This window comes from Geotrypetes seraphini, chromosome 1, assembly GCF_902459505.1.
Source record: "Geotrypetes seraphini chromosome 1, aGeoSer1.1, whole genome shotgun sequence".
In the NCBI taxonomy this organism is placed as follows: Eukaryota; Metazoa; Chordata; class Amphibia; order Gymnophiona; family Dermophiidae; genus Geotrypetes; species Geotrypetes seraphini.
The window spans coordinates 489544609-489565486 of NC_047084.1; the positions used below are offsets into that span (position 1 = coordinate 489544609).

General features: G+C 41.1%; 1 protein-coding gene across 4 annotated transcripts in view; it reads right to left on the minus strand.

Annotated features, from left to right (window-relative positions):
• Positions 1-4347: 4347 nt before the first annotated feature.
• Positions 4348-20878, minus strand: part of TMEM215 (transmembrane protein 215) — an 86275-nt gene continuing 69744 nt past the window's right edge. For 2 of the 4 annotated variants that reach the window (XM_033926595.1, XM_033926608.1), the window contains exons 2-3: positions 10067-10134; positions 4348-5934 (exon numbers count right to left, since the gene is read on the minus strand). In XM_033926595.1, the coding sequence (XP_033782486.1) occupies positions 4861-5553 (693 nt within the window). In that variant the 5' untranslated portion in view covers positions 5554-5934; positions 10067-10134 and the 3' untranslated portion in view covers positions 4348-4860. The remainder of the gene's footprint in view (positions 5935-10066; positions 10135-20878) is intronic. The other 2 variants (XM_033926601.1, XM_033926616.1) reach the window with 1 other exon arrangement.

The window sequence follows — 20878 nt, forward strand, 5'->3', positions numbered from 1 at the left end:
ACTACACTGCTGATTGGTGTTGCAGGTAGGGCCACTAATCAGTATTATAGCTACCTGGACACCAGCATTGAATGTCTGCGGTGCCTGGATAAATTCCAGGAACACCTGGACTCCATCTCTGGACTGCTCTTGCATTAACCACACTGTGGTCAGTGCTAATATTCAGTAACATTTACTTAGTTAAGTGCCATCAAATTTCAACTGTTCAAATGACCAGTGCAATTTAGCCAGGCAGAAGCTTGTCTTGCTTGGTTAAATTGTTTTGAATATTAATTCCTGGTGGTTTGCTAGCAAATAATTTTATGTTATGTTAATCAGATTTTCTATTCCGCCTTTACCTATTCAGTTCAAGGTTGAATTACATTACAAGAGGCTGGGCCAGTTACCCAGGAACTTACAATGGACAGTCTGACATGGACATTCAATAGGGTTGGTAATGCAGGTAGAGCAGTACAGTTGTTAATGCAGTTAGGTCATAGGTACAAGTACAAATAAGTCATCATTGGCTCGTTGTTATGTCTCAGGGGCTGCATTAGGCAGTTTAGAAATTGGACTTTTACAATTGCCATTTCAGTTACTTCAGGGTTGGCTCTTTGTCTTGGTACAGAAATGCTTTCAAAAGCTTTCTGAACTCGAGATAGTGTTCACAGGATATAGTAGACTGAGCTAGAAGTGGCCCTTTCTGACAAGTTTCACTGCATTTCATATTAGAAAAGTTTCAGTGACATCTTATGTTACCTCATTATAGTTGATAATAAGTAAGTGATTACTGTGATTCAGGTTTTTGTTTATTTTAGTACATATCCAGGGTAGGGTGAGGGAGGGATATTTATGTCATAATCTAATTTTTCAGTTTTTATATTTGAGGTGGGTGGGAAGATATTATCTAAAATAGGTAAAGTTTTTATGGCACTATATATATTTATGTTCTATTGAATGATTATTGGGTGGGTGGATGGAAGAGTGGGTGGGGAAAAAGGTTGATTATGAGCATGTTAAAATGTGCTTTTATTGTATCATTGTACGTTGCATTTGTTGTATTGCATTGTTGAAGGTATGAAAATCAACTTTTCCCAGCCGCTTGTATTTGTTTGCCTTTGTATTTCCCGGTTGCATTTGCATTTCTTGTATGCCCTTTGTTACTTTGGTTGACCTCAATAAACATGATTTAAAAAAAAAAGAAAAGTTTCAAGTGAGGCGATAGCAAAATTCCAATGCAAATATATTACAGAGCTTATTTTGAAAGCATTCATGGTGTAAATCATGCACACATATAAGCAGGGATTTTAGAAATCCACTACTGGCACATGTACATCTTTAGAACACAGAGTTTTGTGGGGTTGTGGTGAGGTGAGTCGTTACGATACAGATTCAGTAAAGACTTTTCATCTGAATTTCACCTTTTGACATTTTTTGGGCAATAGTTTTCTGTCCATGCTGCTGCCGTTCCTGTGTTTTTTGTTTTCTGCAGAGTTTTAGTTCTGTTTCCTCCTGAGGTTTAGGCATAGTCACAAAATATGCGTGCACTTCCAATTTTACAGTGGGAATACACATCTGTTTGAAACGTTTTCTATCAGGTTTTGTACCTCCTCTGAGGCACACACAAGTTCCAGCTGTCAGTTTAGACCTGGTACCTAACAGAGCAGGTGCAATATTTTATTACCCTGCCACCTCCCTGCAATGCACAATTACCCCCACACCTTTACTTGGCAGCTTGATTTCTAGAGGTAGTACTGTAAGACTACCACTAGGGGATCAGAGGTGCCAGTTTAACCTGGGGACTGAAGGGGCAGGGGTAGGGAACTCCAGTCCTCCAGAGCCATATTCCAGTCGGGTTTTCAGGATTTCCCCAATGAATATGCATTGAATGATCTCATGCATATTCATTGGGGAAATCCTGAAAACCCGACTGGAATACGGCTCTCGAGGACCGGAGTTCCATACCCCTGATCTAGGGGTTACTTCTGCCCCAACTAACCACCAGGGAAGCCCCTGGTAAGAGCTGGTGGTCTGAAGGGTGGGAACCTTGCTAATGTTGCTGGGGGAGGGATAGAGGTTGTGGATTCAGAGTGATTTTGTGCCACAGAGGAGGCAGTTTGTGAGAGTGGGAATAGGTCCCCAGCTAGCCCATCTGTGGGCCCAAATTGGAGCCTATATTTGTTATTGCAGCCAAAAAACCATGATACCTGGCTGCAGCAATGCAAATATATGACATTAGCATACTCTTTTTCTCGTTGCTTTTTTTTTTGCTGTCAAATCACTGTTTCCACTGAACATGCTGTCAAATGCCTGTGTACTTGCCAGCGTTCTAGATACTTTACAAAAGACTCCCATTCGGCAGAACCTTTTTGTAAACTACAGAGGGGGATTGAGCACACCCTGACCTGGATGTCACAATTCCACTCTCAACAAACTATCTACAATGGGCCTTTCACATCTCTTTACATAAGACTTAAAACTTACCATATAACATATCCATGTTACAGCAATAGATCCCTTCAAATTATGATACATTAAGTGACATTTAGACCCCCTTTTACTAAGCTGGGCTAAATGACCACAATTAACACACAGTAATTGCAAGGCATCTGCGTTAACTTTGGGGGTCATGCCCACTGCCCAGCATCTTCCCATACAGTTAATGCCGTGGCAATGCATATACTACACTGAACTGCAGATAATAAGAAACCTCTAAGGCCCCTTTATTGTGATGGCATTATCTGCTGTGCATTATATGCTATGTTAACAGTTAACATGTGATACTGTGTGTTAAGGGAAGGCACTTGCCCCCCCCCCCCCCTTTCCCCACCTACCTTTTACTCCATTCTGTGTATGTCAGTGTGGGAATTAGCTCGTGTCAAGTGCCAAGTTGCTCTGTTAACTATTAGCACGGCCATTTGTTAACAACGGGTGCACTCTAATTCCCCCCTTAACTGCCTAACACATTTTGGTAAAAGGGGCCCTGAGATTTGGGTTTAAAAATGATCAGCATTTATTTTACCAATAAAGAGCGACAGAGAGAGAGAGAATATAAGATGAAAGGAGATGAAGTGCCATTTCCTAGCCATTTCGTGGTTAAACATTCTCACGGAAACCTAAAATGCATTGGATGGTAAAAAAAAAAAATCACACATACAGAGGCTAAAATTCTTAATCACTCAAATGTTCTGCTGCCTAGAGGAAATGTAAATATAGTGTGCATAGATTTCAGAGCACTAACCAATCGGATTTGATTTTAAACCAAATACTGACTATGAGCCTCAATGTCGTAGCAACCTGAAGTCTTCTGGGTGACTCTATCACTTGTGACTCAAAAGTAACCTTAAGTGAAAAAAAATACAAGTCTACAAACCAGAAGTTACTTTTAAAAGAAATGTAAAGTATAAGTTTTATTATTATTATTATTGCATTGAACCATCAAATTCATCTGTTGTACACTTTGGTTGACACTGAGCATTTCAAAGAAGAGCCTTTATTTAAACTACAAGCATCCAGTTAAAATGCCAAAACAAAAGAGATTTTCCCAGTGTAACTCATCCAGTAAATGTGGTTGACTGAATTCTTTGACTGGCATACGTTCTCGTTAGCTTCCAATCAATGCTTTCAGCAACAACCACCTGGAATCGCTGAACTGACTGGCAAAAGCACAGAGATTGAGGAATGCATTTCGACCTGGGAAGACATCATCTCTTTGCTCCTGCACAGCTGTAAAAATTGTCCTACTAGACACAGTGAGATTTGACAGCAACCTTTGTCATTGCAAATGTGTAACAAAGGTCGAGAAAGTTATTGCATGGCAACGGCTCTAAGATGCTTTTGCTGTGTTTGTAGGGAATTTGTGGGTTTCCTTCAAAAGCTGCAATTGAAGGTGCCTGCGCGGTGACCATATCCCCATTTGCTATGTCACAAAAAGAGCATTGTAAACTAGCGGCACATAAAACGTACCTTAAGACTTATAGCTCAGTTAAGACCTGTGTGCCCACGGATGTAAAATTAGAATGGAAGAGAATCTGTTGGAAGATAAGTTTTAAAAAAAGGTTTGCATGTCAGAGAGCTGTTCACCATTGCTCGCGCCTCACTCGGGGTGAGAAACTTCTCCGTCTTCACAACATTTGACGTGTTTGAAAAATGACAGCGTACAAGAGTTACCGAAGAGCAGTGCATCAGGCTGGTGGTTCCTTTTTTCCATGCTCCCTTCTCTCATGCCACTGTTCAGAGACATATTGGAGTGTGTACCTCTCGGAGCCTAGCCACGTACATCTATTTTTAAATAAAACGTTTGTTAAACAAAAGGAGAAAGTCTCTTCTACACTGCCAGAAGCATCACTCACAGGAGATGCTGGTCTCTTTTTTTTTTTTTTTTTTAAACTGAGGCCGGACCTGAAAACAAATTCATTCGTTTTACCAGTTCCGACAATTCATTAACAGCATACATAATTCAGTGCTATTATACAGTCTTGAAAACTAAGGAGGGACGTTACCAATATGGGCTACCATTAAAATGTGTTATTTTATTTGTAACTCATACTATTTTTAGCACAGGTTCCATTTTATGCAATAAGACCTAGAAACTAACAACCCAGGTTAACAGTAAATTAACCCCTCTTAACTGTAGCCAATATTGCTAACTTCCCCCCTAAGTAATGTACTTTTTTTTCTTTTTTTTAGGAGGGAGGGAAGGTCATTAAAAATAGTTTCAAACATGCTTACTTACAGAAAGAGGACTTCAGGCACAAAAGGTTTGAATATGAGTCACAAACCAAGTTCAGTTTTCTAATTTTTTTTTGACAGTAGGATTGTTCATGCAGTGCAAATATAGATATGTTGTTTGCAATTTGATGTGTAACGCATGTAAACAGTTCAAACTATTGTCTCTTGCTCCCAATTGGCATCTCTGGGATTTAAGTGGTAATGGTATATCTCATAAGGGCTATTTTCTCTGTGAGAATAGGCACCAGTGTCACTCGGTGCAAAGACGATCTTGTCCTCGGCAGCAGGGTGGATCACCTCGTCTGTTGGGGAGCGCTTGGTAATAAAAACACAGTAGGTGCTGATGCTACTCACACCCGGTGGTACATTTGTAGGCTGGCACTGCTCTGGGTAGCGCAGCGCCTCACCCTGGTCAACCTTTTGGAGCAGACTCTTGGATTCTGCTGGAACAGTGATGGTTGACAGAGAGCTGTCTTCTTTTCCTATGGATTTGTTCTTCGAGCCCGCCTTTTTGTCCAGCTCATTTGAGCTTCCTTTGCCCGATTCCATTTCCGAAGGCGTTGCCAACAGTTCAACTCCTTCTTTGTCCTTTGGGTGCTTGCAACAGTCGCAATGATGTTTGGGCCACTTGGCGGGCCACTTGGTGCAACCATCAGTCTTCTTAGCTAGTACAATTGCAGCCACACCTGGTAAACAGATGGCTGGCCCTATGGCAAGGAGGGGAATATCTCCCAGGGTTTCCCCTTTCATCCCAGAGACAGTAAACATAAAGCCAAAAACCAGGAAGATACTGACCAGTGCCACCACCAAACCAGTCCTAGGGTTAATGTCATCTTGCCTCATGTTTGTATTTTACCATCTACGTCACAGGCCACTTTAAAGAAATCAACACAATTGGTACTGTCTTGCAAGTCTAATTTTAAATTGCTTTGCTGCAGCTAAAAAAAAAAAAAAAAATTGAAGAAAGTGAAGAAAATTGCAAAGGGTTCCTTCAGGTTTTTAAATATTTTTTTCTGTATCTCCCACGGACTTCACAATCAAAGTGTGATACAGTGTAGCTCATGCAAACCGATATTATTCTGAATGGTAAACTTCAAAGAGTGCAAGTAGATTCCTGCAGGCATCCTGTTTGATAAAGATGACTTTTCCAAATGCAGAAACATGATCCTTCAAATGGTCCAGAAGGTAAAGCTGCCCTGAGCTGCTGATACTCCTTTAAGGGTCCTTGAATAAAGGAACAAAAGATGCAATTACAAATATTGTTCGGACAGCAATCGAAATAATACTGACTTCTCATGCAGGCAGTGCGTGTCTCAGAGAAAGAAAAAGAGAGAGAGAGAGAGAGAGAAAAAGAGGAAGGAGGGAGGGATGGGAGGGAGGGAGGAAACATGTGAAGGGCATAACATCCTGGAAAGAAAGAGTGGAAGACTTTTGGTTTCTCAAGTTACACTATGTCAAAGAAAAGGCCAGAGACCTGGTCCAGATTACCAAGGAAAGAGAACCAACGTCCACTTGATTTTCACTATCAGAATTTTATTAATCCCTTGCATGATATGATGATAAATCATTGTTATTTGCAAAAGACATCCTAGGGGCTAATAGGCGATAAAGGAAACAAAGCTCTTTTGCACAGTAACACACAGCTTTAAAGCTATTACTTTTCTGTTGCTGTACCTAACCCATTTTGCATATGTGCATTTTTTTTTCTCTGCATGGCTAATTTATAAGCTTCTGTCAGAAGCTTCCTTATTTAGTGTTCCCTTTTTCAAAACACTTCTTCCATTCTGTGCTTGTGGTAAAACTCTCTAACACAGCCCTTTTTCAAGTGGGTCACTGAAGATATATGGGTATGACTAATATAGCTATAGGATATTATGTAATAGCTACAGATGAAATCATTTATAATTGTCAAATACAGTTTAATGATAGAATAAAAGGTGAAGGAATAGCCCAGGGGCTCAGAGAGACCTGGGTTTACTTCCCAGCTCAGGTTTTCTGCCGTCCAAGGCTGAGGGTGCTGCGGAGGCAGCATTTACAGCCCTAGGAGAGGGAGGAGGGAGGGACCCATAGTGATGGTGACACCTAGAAGCCATTTTTAGGCCACATGAATTCTGGTTTGGGAAAGAATCCAAAAGGAAATTCTATAGGGCGTTCCAAAAGGTAGGTGCCAATAACACATATATTTCTAGGATAATAACACTTATGCTGTAACAAAATTTTATTTTTTTGTACCTGGATAATAAAGGGCTCATAATAAAAAAACCAAACATCTAAAAAGTGACCTAAATGGGTACTTGGGCGATCAAAAAACCTGATCGTCCAAGTACCCATAATCAAAGCTGGTTTTAAACGTATCTAAAACCAGCTTAGGCCTTTCCCCTGCCTCTAAACGCATAGAGTGAAAAGAGGCATTTTTAGAGGAGGGGAAAGGGCAGGTGGTGGGCAGGAGGTGGGCCAACCTAGACATAGGCGTACAGCAGGTATAAACAAAAGTTTAAGCAGGTTGTCTAGTCGGCACTTATACGTTTTGACTTAGACCAAGTCAAAACAGGTATAAGTGCTGAAAAAGGAGCCGCTGAGCTTATCACTGCAGCTCAGCAGTCCCAGCAACCTGCCTACCGCCTACTGACACTATCGCTACAGGAGAGATGGCTCATCTCCCCAGCCAGCGATTCTCACCCCAAAGTGCCGCGGTTCAGAGGAGGGTGGGCCATTCAATAGATGGCTGGCCTGCTGGACGGACAGGCTTGGCACCTGTCCATTCGGTCAATGAATTTAAAGTACGGGGAGGGGGATTTGGGTGGGGGGTCAAGGGGTCGGCGGGGTCTTGTAGGTCGGCAGGAGGGGGGCCGATCGGGAGGCGTTCGTGGGAGGGGGTGCATCGAGGGCAGGAGGGCGTAGGATCCCTCCTGCCCGTATCTTAGTGGGGGTAGGGGGTAGGGGGTTCGCCTGGGCAGGAGAGCTTGGGCTCCCTCCTGCCCAATCGTAATCGGCAGGGGGGGTGCTGTGGGGCAAGAGGGCTTGGGCTCCCTTTTGCCCTGATCTTTGTCGAGGGTTGGGGAATCGCTGGGGCAAGAGAGCTTAGGCTCCCTCTTGCCCCAATCTTCGTCGGGGGTTGGGGAATCGCCAGGGTAAGAGGGCTTGGGCTCCCTCTTGCCCTGATTGTTGTAGGGGGGGGGAATTATGTAACCAGCGTTGTTTTTGACAGTCACCGGTTATAGAATCCAGCTTTTAGGCGAAGGACTGGCTTCTCCTTCACCTAAAAGCTCTTGTTTTGGGCGTTTGGGAGTTAGGCTTTTTTAAAGTTGAGTATATGTTGTTAGTGTAGACGTAGTGGTGGTCTGGGCGTTTAAACAGCTGAATGTAGAGGCAAGCCATTATAAAATAAAAAAAACTCCTTTTGGACGTTTTTTTTGATAATGGACATTTTCCCTGCTTCTACTTTCAATGTTTAAGGCCTTAGGCCAGGGGTGCCCAATGTGTCGATCGCGATCGACTGGTCGATTACTCAGGCAACCTCAGTCGATCGCAGAGCCGGGTTCCCTTCCCTTCTGTTTTTTTTCCCCTCCTGACTTGCCCGCCTCTTGAAGAACGCCGGCCAATCAAAAGTCAGTTCATTCAGTCCCCGCCGCTCTCCAGACCCCCCAGGCTGCCCTGCTGGTGGAGGAGGAAGAGGAGTCCTCGGCGCAGAGCAGGCAGCAGAGGGGCGTAACGCTCTCTCGTCCTTCTGGCAGTGGACATGCTTGAAGGAGCGGGGAAGGGAGTCAGGTTTAGGTAGCAATCGGGAGGGGTGCTGGTCATGGAGCCGCTGGCCGGGGACACGTTAATGTAGTCAGCGCAAGGCAGCTTGCCCTCATTGCTCTCCATGGAGAGTTTGGGCTGTAGCCGTCGGGCGAACAGCTGCTGCTGGGTGACATCCGGCTTTCTCCCTGGCCTCCCGGTACTTTTAGTAATTCTAGCAGGCTGCCATTGGCCTCAGGAGCTGTCTTCTCTCTGCCGTGTTCCTGCCCCTCCTCTGAGTCAGAGGCAGGATTGGGGCAGAGGGAAGACAGCTCCTGAGGCCTATGGCAACCTGCAAGGATTGCTAAAGTACCAGCGATCCTCAATGCAGGCTGCTCCCTGTAGGAATTAGGTCAAAGGATGTGGGAGGGCAGGGAGGAACATGCAGGTCTTCCAGGGGGGAGGGGGCAGGGGCAGGCCTTCAGGGGGGAATGTGCAGGCCTTCAGGGGGGTGCAGACCTTCAGGAGGACAGGCAGGCCTTCAAGGGGTGGGGTGCAAGCCTTCAGGGCCCTGCTGTAGAAATACACAGAGGGAGGGAGGGAAGGGGGGTTCAAAGAGATGCGAATATGCCGGACTTTGGGGGGGGGAAGAAATAATGGGTCTAAAAACAGAGGAGTGGGTCAGAGATTGTGGATTTAGGGAGGGAAGGAACAGAAAGGGAGAGAAGTTGGACACAAGGGATGGTGTGGAGGGGGGGGAAAGAGATACTGGAAAGGAGGGTAGTTGGAAAAAGAAAAGGAGAGATGGTGGACCCTGGGGTGGTGGGGAAGGAGGGAGAGATGCTCAATGAAAGGGTAGTTGAGAAAGGTGGATCTGTGGATGGAGATGAAAAAAAGGAAAGATGCCAGACTTCCAGGAGAAGGAAGGGAAATGAAAGGGGAGGACAGAGATAGAAGATAGAAGAAAGAAGGAGACCCTGGCAAGCAAGTTATCAGAAGACAACCAGAGCCTGGGGCCAACAAGATTTGAATAATATCCAGACAACAAAGGTAGGAAAAATGATTTTATTTTCAATTTAGTGATCAAAATGTGGCCATTTTGAGAATTTATATCTGCTGTCTATATTTTGCACTATGGCCCCCTTTTACTAAACCGCAATAGTGTTTTTTAGCGCAGGGAGCCTATGAGTATTGAGAGCAGCACAGGGCATTCAGCACAGCTCCCTGCACTAAAACCGCTATTGCGGTTTAGTAAAAAGGGAGGGGGTATATTTGTCTATTTTTGTATGGTTGTTACTGAAGTGACATTGCATAAAGTCATCTGCTTTGATCTCTTTGAAAAACCCCCCAGAATATAAATGATAATTAACATTTTCTATGCGTACAGTGTGCTTTGTGTTTTTTTAAATTTTATTGTTGGTAGATCATTTTGACTTGGTCATTTTAAAAGTAGCTCGCAAGCCCAAAAAGTGTGGGCACCCCTGCCTTAGGCCAAAAGGGGACTTAGACATTTTTTTTTATTATGCCCCTCCACGTGTTCGTCCTTAATTGGCTATGCACCAAAAGTATAGAAAATGGCTATCATTCCATTCAAACTTTGTTTTTGTGACCAGGACATTGATATTTAGAAATTTACCTTTTTTGCTGAACATTCCAAGCTCAGTAAACTTAGAGGCTCTTTTACTACGGCGTGCTAGGGTTCTTCTACAGGGTGGTACAGAGGAGAAAAGAGAGACATTTTTTATTTATTAATTTAAAAAATTTATCTACCGCCTATATCTAGGCGGCATTACAATAATAACATGCACAGAATATAACGAACAAGACTTTTACAGACATCTTGGGTTACAGATGAATAATCGCATCTTAAATAGATTTTCACAGTACAGTTAATCTTAAAACCAGCACCAATGTTTCAGCTTTATTGACATGCTTCTAAAAATAATGTAGTTCTAAGAATTTTTTTAAATTTCTGAATATCCGATAACGTTCTTAGCGGTCCAATTAATTTGTTCCACAGCATTACCCCCATGATAGAAATGGCAGATGTTCTTGTGTTCTCATAATGTATTTTTGAGAAATCTGTCAAAGCCAATCGCATTGCACCCTCAGATCACAAAGTTCTGAGCGGTCGGTAAATTGCCATAACTTGTGATAGATACCAAGGAATCCCATGGTAAATGACTTTAAATATCAAAGTTACGGCCTCTTTTACAAAGCCGCGCTAGTGGCTGCGCTGTGTTAACGGCCCCGAAGCCCGTAGAGATTTATAGGGCTTTGGGGGCTGTTGTTGTGCGGCTTTGTAAAAGAGGCCATTAGTGTTTTGAAAATGATACGCAACCGCACAGGTAACCAGTGCAATTTCTTCAACCAAGGTGTTATCCCAAGAATTTGGCAGGAACCCACTGACCACTCAAGCAACTGCTGATTCTGCATGGTAGACTCTTCCAAATGTCGAACTGACAAGCATGTGTCTGCAATCACATATCCGGACATTCCTTCATCCATCGCCCCAATGCCACATTGCCCTGAGCTCCCCAAAGCCATAATTCCCCCCCCAGAGAGAGAACAGCTGTCTTCAGAAGAGAGCAGGAAGTCAGAGAGTGAGGGAGACGTTGTAGATCCAGTTTACAATATCAGTGGTGAAGCTGATGAGAGAAACCCATACTATATATATTTTATTTATTTAAAATTTTATATACTGCGTAATAACTATGCAGTTTACAAAATTACATGCATACATATTTTAAAAATGCTAAACATGTTTCAACAAAACAAACACAAGAAGACATTAACTAACGGTATCATTATTAAAATCTTTTAAATTCTTCCTACAAGATGGAAACACAAGAACCTATAAAATCATTTACAGGACAGGCAGACATTAACAGAGAATAACATTAGCACAGGAAGGCATTGACATATAATTGCATTTTCAACTTTTTCTTTTTTTTAATATATATTCTTTATTGATTTTCCACCTATCAGCATTTTCTTAAAGTTCAATCTCCCATCACAGAATCGCAGAATACCAGGCAGCGCATTCCAGAGCTTGGCATCAGCCACAGACAGCAAAGCGATGGGGCCAGATGGTATACATTCAGTGGTGTAGTAAGGAGGAGGGGTGGTGGGCTGTCCACCCCGGGTGCCATGTTGGTGGGGGCACCGGTACCCTTCCTCCTCTCTGCCCCAGCCTCTTCCCACCCCTCCCCTTGCTATGCGTGTGCCCCCTTCTCTTCCCCCGTACCTCTAGTTGTTCACTGCTGTGAGCAACAACTTCAACGTGCTCCTTGCGACCACGTCTCTCCCGCTGACGTCACTTCTGGATGCCACGCATAGCACGTTACATCAGAGGGAGAGCCGAAGGGGTCGGGAGGAACATAACAATAAACTTCTCTTTATCATGACAGGGGTTGCCGTACAACTTATTTTGAAGAACTGAAAAAACTGGGACCGGTTAAATTATAATTTCTGGCGGGAATCTTTATGCCACACTTTTAAACTGGAACGTATGAATGCACTACAAAAGGAACGTTATAGGAAATTTAAGGATGTCTGGGAGCCATTGACAAAATTCTGTAAGGAGTGGCTATCGATTTTAATTTTAGCCCTTTGAGTATACACGTCCGAGGGGGGAGGGGATATACCATTAATTTAACTTGTTTGTTGAAGGAATCTATGGGCTCCTTTTACGAAGATACGCTAGTGTTTTAGCACACGCACAAGATTAGCGCACGCTAGAGCACGCACTAGCTGAAAAACTACCGCCTGCTTAAAAGGAGGTGGTAGCGGCTAGCGCACGCGCTATTCTGCGCATTAAGGCCCTAACACACCTTTGTAAAAGGAGCCCTATGTATTTGTGTTTTTCTTGATTAGTCATTTGGGTGTGCGGGAGGGATAAAATTATTATGTACTTCTGCAAAATGAATGTGCATTTCTTGAATTATTATATGTACATCTACTTATTTATTGCACTGTAGATAGTTGGAAAATCAATAAAGAATATTAAAAAAAAAAACAAAACTATAAAACAGTCAATGTCTCTATTGATTTCTTGAAAACATTGACTGTTTTATAGTTTTTTACTTGCTTTTAATAAACTCATTTTTTTCATCCCAGTTTGATGTCCTTGTTTCCTTCCCCACTTTTAAGTTCTCATAACACATGCCTACCAGCGCCTAACTCTGCCCCTAACCATGATTACTTCTCATGTAGGCGCTGGTAGATGACTCATGGCCTCTTTTACAAAGCCGCGCTGCAACAGCCCCGAATCCCTTTAAATCTCTATGGGCTTCAGAGCCGTTAGTGCAGCGCAGCCGGTAGCACGGCTTTGTAAAAGAGGCCGTCAGTGTAGATGCCTACTGCAAGGTGGTAGGTACCTACAGGCTAATTAATTTTTTTATTGTTTTTAAATCAGTTTTTAATGATGCTTTTAATTAACAGCCTCAATTAATTCATTTAAGTTAGGCACCTATATCGGAGGTGCCTCTGATTTAGGTGCTTAACTTCTGGAACCATTTATGGAATCAAGGCCTAAATGCCATTTCTTTCTGGCAACAAAATTAGGGCATGATGTATTGAATCTGGCCCTAGATGCACATGGTTTTTCTATTGACTGATTCTTAGATTTGATATGTACTGCAGTGGTTTCAATCGTTAAGCTCCATAAAAACAATGCATAATAATTATAATCAGCCCTATACACGCTACCTTGCCACCTCCCCAGCCAAGCCATAGAAATTACAGCCAGGCATAACCCTTTTCCGTCATTTACCTAATCAATGCATAGTTAACTTCATCCACTCCTCCTACCCTACCAATCCACAGAACGTCCACCATATTCACCCCCAGCTATTCTTCATGACCACCTCCCAAAGCTCCCAATAACCCACTCATAAGTCCTTTACCCCGCAGCTCTAAGTGTAACCATATATTAAGATAAAATACTTCTACGACCAAACGCCTCTCCCTATCTGGAAAGATCTTGGTATGAGTCAAGTTTTGATGGCTTTGTGAAAGTAGGATAATATGATTCTAGATCAGTGTCTCTCAAACTGTGTGTCACAGCACAGTGGTGTGCCCTGAAGAGATTCCAGGTGTGCCATGAGAGATTCCAGAATTTAACTTTATTTTTTAAAATTCCCTTCATAAGTATACACTAGAAGAGATGACATGCATATTGCATACGCAAGAGTCTGTCAATGTTATATGCGTCTGTGTGCCTAAGGATACCACCGCCAGACAAGCATCATTCTTTGACATGATTGGTCCTTGAAAACTAAAGGCAAGTAATTTTAATTTAATATTTATTTTTTATGCCATAGTTATTCTAACTTGAGCAATAAAGCAATCAAGGCTTTGGATTTTCTTATCTTTCTGAACCTGGATTTTCAGCTCTGACAGAAATTAAATTTGAAAAAAAAAAAAAAAGAGAATGACTGCAGATGGTGGATGATGAAATGCGTGTTTGTTGACTATCGAGCCACGTTTTGAGTTAATTTGCACTCAAAACCAAGCACATCCATTGCATTGATTAGCAGTTCTAGTCTATCTACTTTACCCCTTTTACAAAACAGTAGTTTGGTTTTTAGCGCCAGCCGTGGCGGTAATAGCTCCAATGCTCATAGAATTCCTATGAGCATCGGCGCTGCTACCGCCTTGGCACTAAAAACCACACTTTAGTTTCACCGTTGTAACAATTACCCATACATAGATTAAAGAACTTTAAATAAATAACTCTCAAATTTAATTTTATAATTTAATTTATAATGTGCCGCAAAAAAACATTTACTCTGTTTAGTGTGCCAGAGGTAAAAAAAAAGTTTGAGAGACACTGCTCTAGATAGACGCCTAGAGATAATCAAATCCTTAACACAGGGGCCTGACCATTGAGGACAGCTTTTCCAGTAATTGCTAACTTAGCTATCACCTCTGATGGCACAGGTAACAAAGTTTGCTGAGATGACATGTACTGTTCTACAAGTTTGCTTTGGGATCTAACACCCAGACCATGGAGGGATTTAAATAGCAAAATCAACATATGAACTGAATGTTCCAGAACACTAGCAGACAGTGCAGATGTTTCAGGGTGGAATTGATGTGGCCATGAACCTTTGCTCTCACAAGATCCCTTGATGTTGTGATCTGGACAACCTGTCATCTTTTCAACAACTTGCAGAGAAGCAAAGTTATAAAGAATGCCAGTAACCTAAGATGGTTATTTTAGAAACATCCCAGTGTGTAAAAGGCAGCATTTAAATGTCTAGAAATGATCAAAACAGAGGCCATTGACAGCTCAGTACATGTAGACGGTAGGGGATGTGGGGAGGGGGAGGGGAGAGTGTAGGCTGGGCAAGCCTACAAAACAGACATGCTGTCCCAAACACAAAACCAAAGAAAAGGACCAGTGGTCCACAAACAAAATCAAAAGTCTGAAGGACAAGAAGGAACAAATGTCTCTGGAGGTCCAGGAAATATTCAGATGATTCAAATAAATAAAAAGATTTATATCAGGTACAATTGTATGTGCCACTGATGTTTAGTACTCACAAAAGTGAGACGCGGACCCAACATGGTCCATGTTTCGGATGAGGAACACATCATTTATTTGAATCATTTGAATAAATTCATATTTCCTGGACCTCCAGAGACTTGTGTTCCTCCTTGTGCTTTCACATTTTTTTGTATAGGGAATATATGTCTGTGTGAGGGAAAAGACATACTGAACACAGCAGAGGAAGGAAAGAGAGAGGAAGGGACGCATGAGTTTAGGGGAGGAAGAGAGGGAAGAAGCTGGATACAGGGAGATATACAAAAATAGAGGGGAGATAAGGGCAAGGACGCAAAAGGCAGATGTTGCATGGGGGTGGTATATGGACACAGAGGGAAGATGCTAGATATTGGGGGAGAATAGGAATACACAAGGGAAATGCAGGACTTGGGGGGTGAGATTGTGCTCAGACTAACAAGGCAGAGAATAGTGTCCCAGGGAAGCCAGGTCTTGACATATAAAGAAAGGCCTAGGCTAATGTGGATCTTTCTATATACAGTTATAAGCATATCCACTACTTTCCAGGTATACTAGATAAAAAAGTGCCCATCGGGACAAGTTAGGGAAAACACCTGAATGGAGTAAGTGGCTTATACAAAAACTGCCCTGGGATAATAGTAAAGAAACTTGAATAAATAAGAAGGATATTGTTAACAAAGGACCAGGAAGAATATAATAGAGAGAGGGAAAATAATATATACAATTATGTGATTTGCTGGTTAAACAGGATTTAGGAAAGGCTAAATGCATTTAGAAATTCGCTTTGTAGAGGTAAAGTTAAAAGACTTTTTCTTTGATCTCTGGCTATGTGGCTGTTCTCCCCTCCCTATCCCTTTTTTTTTCTTCCTTGTCCTAGTACTGAACAGAATTTTCCCACCTTTAGCTTTCTCTTTGCTTTTCCTGCTCTTATAAAAATAACTGAGGTAGATGTCAGAGTTAAAAGCTTCCTGTTGGAGCTCAAATAAGTGAATGTTTGTATGAAAATATGTGTGGGTTATATTATGTTATAGAAAATATATGGATTGCTGTTTTAACCTTTAGAATAATATAATGGAAATAAACCAACTAGCAGGGGCCTCCAACCTTTGTTGACCTCTTGGACCATTGCCATGGAAGCTATCTGTGAAATGCAAGAGTTGGACTTCAGTATCCTTCTTTCTGTCCTTGTGGTCTGATTACTGACACGTTACTTTATTTTAACTTTAAACAAAAATGTGTTAAGTTAGGTATTAGAAAGAATAACTCTTGCTACTTCTTTTTTTTACAATAATTAGAAATATGGAGTATAGGCACATTATCTAGATAGAACTTACAATAGGAAATATAGAGATCTAGGGCTCCTTTTATGAAGCCGCGTTAGCGGTTTTAGTGCAAGCAGTTTTTAGCGTGTGCTAAACCCGCGCTATGAGGCTAGAACTAACGCCAGCTCTTTGGAGTTTATTTATTTATATTTTTTAAATTCTTTATTCATTTTCAAAATTACATTAAGTGTATATATCTAATCTAATCTAATCTAAACCTTAAGTTTATATACCGCATCATCTCCATGAGAATGGCGCTCGACACGGTTTACAAGAACTTAAAATAGTGGGTAGAGAAGAAGAAAAAGGATTACATGAACTTATATGTAGAAGGGGGGAGAGAAAGGGGGGAAGGATAGAGCTACAATTTGCTGAAAAGCCAGGTTTTCAGTTGTTTGCGGAATAACTGAAGGGAGCTCAGGTTCCGCAGCAGGGTGGTGAGGTCGTTCCAAAGACCTGTGATTTTGAAGAGAAGGGATTTTCCCAGTTTGCCTGAATAGTGGATGCCGCGTGGAGAGGGGAAGGCTAGTCTTTGGGCAGTTCTGGAGGAGTCGGGACTGGAGGAGTTGAAAGACAGTGGGATAAAAGGAGGCAGGATTCCGTGAATGATCTTGAAAGCCAGGCAGGAACATTTGAAATGGATTCTGGAGATTATTGGGAGCCAATGCAGTTTGGCAAGGAGTGGGGAGGCATGGTCAGACTTGCGTTTTGAGAAGATCAGTTTGGCTGCAGTATTCTGAATTAGCTGGAGTCTTAGAATACTTTTTTTTGATAGATTTAAGTAGATGGCGTTGCAGTAATCTAGTTTGGAGAGGATGATGGATTGGACAAGGATGGCAAAGTGTTGTTGGCTGAAGTAGGATCTAGCTTTCCTCAGCATGTGAAGGCTGAAAAAGCATGATTTTGCCAAGGAGTTGAGGTGGTCATTGAGGGAGAGAGAGGAATCGATAGTGATACCAAGGACCTTGCATGAGAACTCGAGCTGTAGTGTATCGCCTGTGGGTAGTGTGAAAAGTGTGGGCAGGTGTTCGAATTTATAGTCTATCATTTGTACAATTTACAAATTCTTATCCCTCCCTCCACCCACACCTCCCTACCAAATATTCCATTTTCATATAAATACATGTTAATAAAATATCTCCCACCCTACCCATATTGAACTGATAAATTTGGAGTTTAGATTTATGATGCACCATAAATATTTGATTTTTTAAAATCATGATTATGTTTGAACGTATCGGTTAGTTATATCAGAATATATTCTCCCATTATGTGGACTAGAGGAGATGGTGAATTATATTTGAAATGTTTTATTTTTCTGTAATTTTCCTTTCTTTATTATTATCTGTAAAAATGATAATGATGGAAACTTGATAAATAATAAAAAAAAAAGAACTAACGCCAGCTCAATGCTGGCGTTAGCGTCTAGTGCGGCCGGTGGTTTAGCGCGCGCTATTACGCACGTAAAACCGCTAACGCGACTTTGTAAAAGGAGCCCCTAGTATTTTAAATTTAAGATAAACTTTGAAACCTACTTAGCCTGGCTAGGTGACCTCTGGACCTTGGCTTCTTGAAAACTGAATCTTCTGCATTCCATTTTGGTAAAACAGTAGAAGAATAGAAAAAGTATCCTTAAAGCTAGATTTTTAAATATAAATCTTTCCTAATGTAAGAATATTTTTCGGTTCCCAAACTGTTCTTTTCTCTCTTAGGGCTCCTTTTACTAAGCCCCGTTAGGGCTTTAACGCGCGGAATAGCAGGCGCTAAATTGCCACATGCGCAAGACCTTAGTTCTAGCCGCGTAGCACGGGTTTATCATGCGCTAAAATGCTGTGTGCGCTAAAAACGCTAACGCAGTTTAGGAATATTTTTCTCATGCCTTTAGATTAGATTGCTCTGTTAAACCTGAGAAAGAAATGCAGTTTGCTGGAAAAATGTGTCAGTTTAGTCAGAAGACACATGCTGTGTTTCAGGTATCAGGAAAATATTTAGATCTTCTCTTTAGTGTACATTTTCTTTAGAAGTCTACATCTGGTAAGGATTTTTTCCTTTTCTATGCAATGTACTTTTTTTAAAATTCTTTATTCATTTTTATAACTTACATCAAGTGTAACAAAAAAGCAACATCATTTTAACTTAAATATATCACTTGAAATTCTATAATTAATCATACTCAATATATTTTATCCCATTCCCTCCCAACTCTTCAATATATCATAACTGATATATCATATAATAAAGACTTTCCTTTCATTCAAAGCACCTAGTGAAAATTCAAAAAATTACCCCCCCCCCCCTCATTATTTCATTTGTACTAACCAGGGAAATGATATTTATTCATTGTAATAATTTGTTAATGGCCCCCACACATCTTGAAATTTATTAAAATTTCCTTTCTGAAGAGCTAATGTTCTTTCCATTTTATAAATATGACACACTGAATTCCTCCCAAAATTTAGTTTAATCTACTCCAATTTTTCCAATTGTATGTTATTTGCTGTATGGCGACTTTTGTTTAAAGCACTAAGGACACTGAAACCCTCAGCTTCAATGAGACAAGAGAAATCCAATATTAGGATCAGAGAGCTCACATATTATCATATGATTTTATGTATTTCCAGTACATATTTTAGTTCTTTATAAACTGTTGTAAGAGTTTATTCTTTTCTTTACAGAAATGTACCTAACGTTTTATATAATTTTAAAATTTTCTTTATAAAGTGTTATGTTTCAAAGCTCAGGAATGTCTTTGTCTAGATCTAGATCACATGTAGGAATAGTCCTGCCTTCTGCCTTATATGGAAATGCTCTGACCAAGTATTGGAGATTGGAGAAATGACGTACCATAGTTATTTCAACAGTATATAAGAGGGTGCCCAGCTTTGGCACTTTGAGAAATTCTCCATAAAGACATGAAGTAAAGTCTTGTTGTGAGATCTTTCTCCCTCAACAAATACAAAATATTATTTGTGGAGTTTTAATTATGGAAATAGTTGCAGATATCATCAATTAGCATTTTTAATAGAAATTGAATAAAAAATAATTTTAATTGAAAATGAATGCATTTGTGCGAATTATTAATTTGGAGTAGCCATGTTCGGTGGGGACGCCATATCCTTTGCTCAGGGGGCATAGGGACACAGAGGAATGATAATGGACACAGGGGGAGGGGATGGGGATATAAAGTGGTGATGGTGAATGTGGGGAGAAGGACACAGGGGAAATACTGGAAAGGGAAGTATATGGAACACAGCAAAGGAAAATGCTGAACATGGGGAATGATAGGTACAGAAATGGAAGATAGATGGTGAGCAGAGGAGGGTCTGCTTTCCTCATGAATACATTCCTGCCTCCTCCTCATTGTATGTGTATATGTATTATCTTACAGCTTGAAGTGATATTATTATTTATATGTTTGTTTAAATAATAGTGGTATGTGACTTCTTCCACTTCAGTCTAAAAGGGCTGAAGGAGAGCTGACAAACATCTTCCTACTTGGGGCCATGATACCAATAGCACTTCTCAACTTTCATTCCTAGCAGAACACCTGGCCTTAGTCACACAAATGAAACCCTAAGATGCCAGATTCTGCATGCAATACAACACCAGAGAAGTAGAAAGGGATTTCTTCCTGAACAGTGCAAAATACAGACAGCATATGTAAATTCTCAAAGCTGACACATTTCAATCACTAAATTGAAAATAAAATCATTTTTCCTGCCTTTGTTGTCTGGTGATTGTATTTGCTAATCATCTTTTCCCAGTCTCTGGTTGTACTTCATTCTGTCTGTGCTCTTAACTTCATCATAAGGTGTACAGGGACAGACTTAAAGATCTCAATATGTATACTTTGGAGGAAAGGTGGGAGAGGGGAGATATGATAGAGACATTTAAATATAAATACAAATGCAATCAGCAAAAATTGTTATTAGCCTAATGGTGGAAATACCCCATGAAAGTGCATTTACAATAGGTGGAGAAAAAGCCTCAACTTATCAACAATATACGGACGGCTCTGTATCATGGGCAAAATACTCCACACTTTTCAAAATGTAACTTTTCAAAACAGGACCAAAGCCGGCGAAACAAGAGCCTTGTTGGTGACATCCAGTTCCTTGTCTTTTGTCAGCGTGAGAAGTGCTATAGCAGGAAGATCTACTCGCTGCTGCTGTTGCCATCGGCAGAAGATAAGTGAACTGTTTTGTTCTTTTTCTGGCTCCCTGTGCACAGTGGTGGCTTTGGTCCCGTTTTGAAAAGTTACATTTTGAAAAGCGTGGAGGTTTTTGCCTATGATACAGAGCAGGACTGGCTTAAGAACTCATTGGGTTGCCGTCCGTATATTGTTGATAAGTTGAGGTTTTTTCTCCACCTATTGTAAATGCACTTTCATGGGGTATTTCCACCACTAGGCTAATAACAATTTTTGCTGATTGCATTTGTATTTATATTTTGTTATTGCGACTTGGATTCTTGAGAGACGTTTAAATATCTAGTTGGCATAAATGTGCATGAGGTAAGTTTCTTTCATTTGAAAAGAAACTCCAGAATGAAAGGACATAGGATGAAGTTAAGCGGTGATAGGCTCAGGAATAGGGTC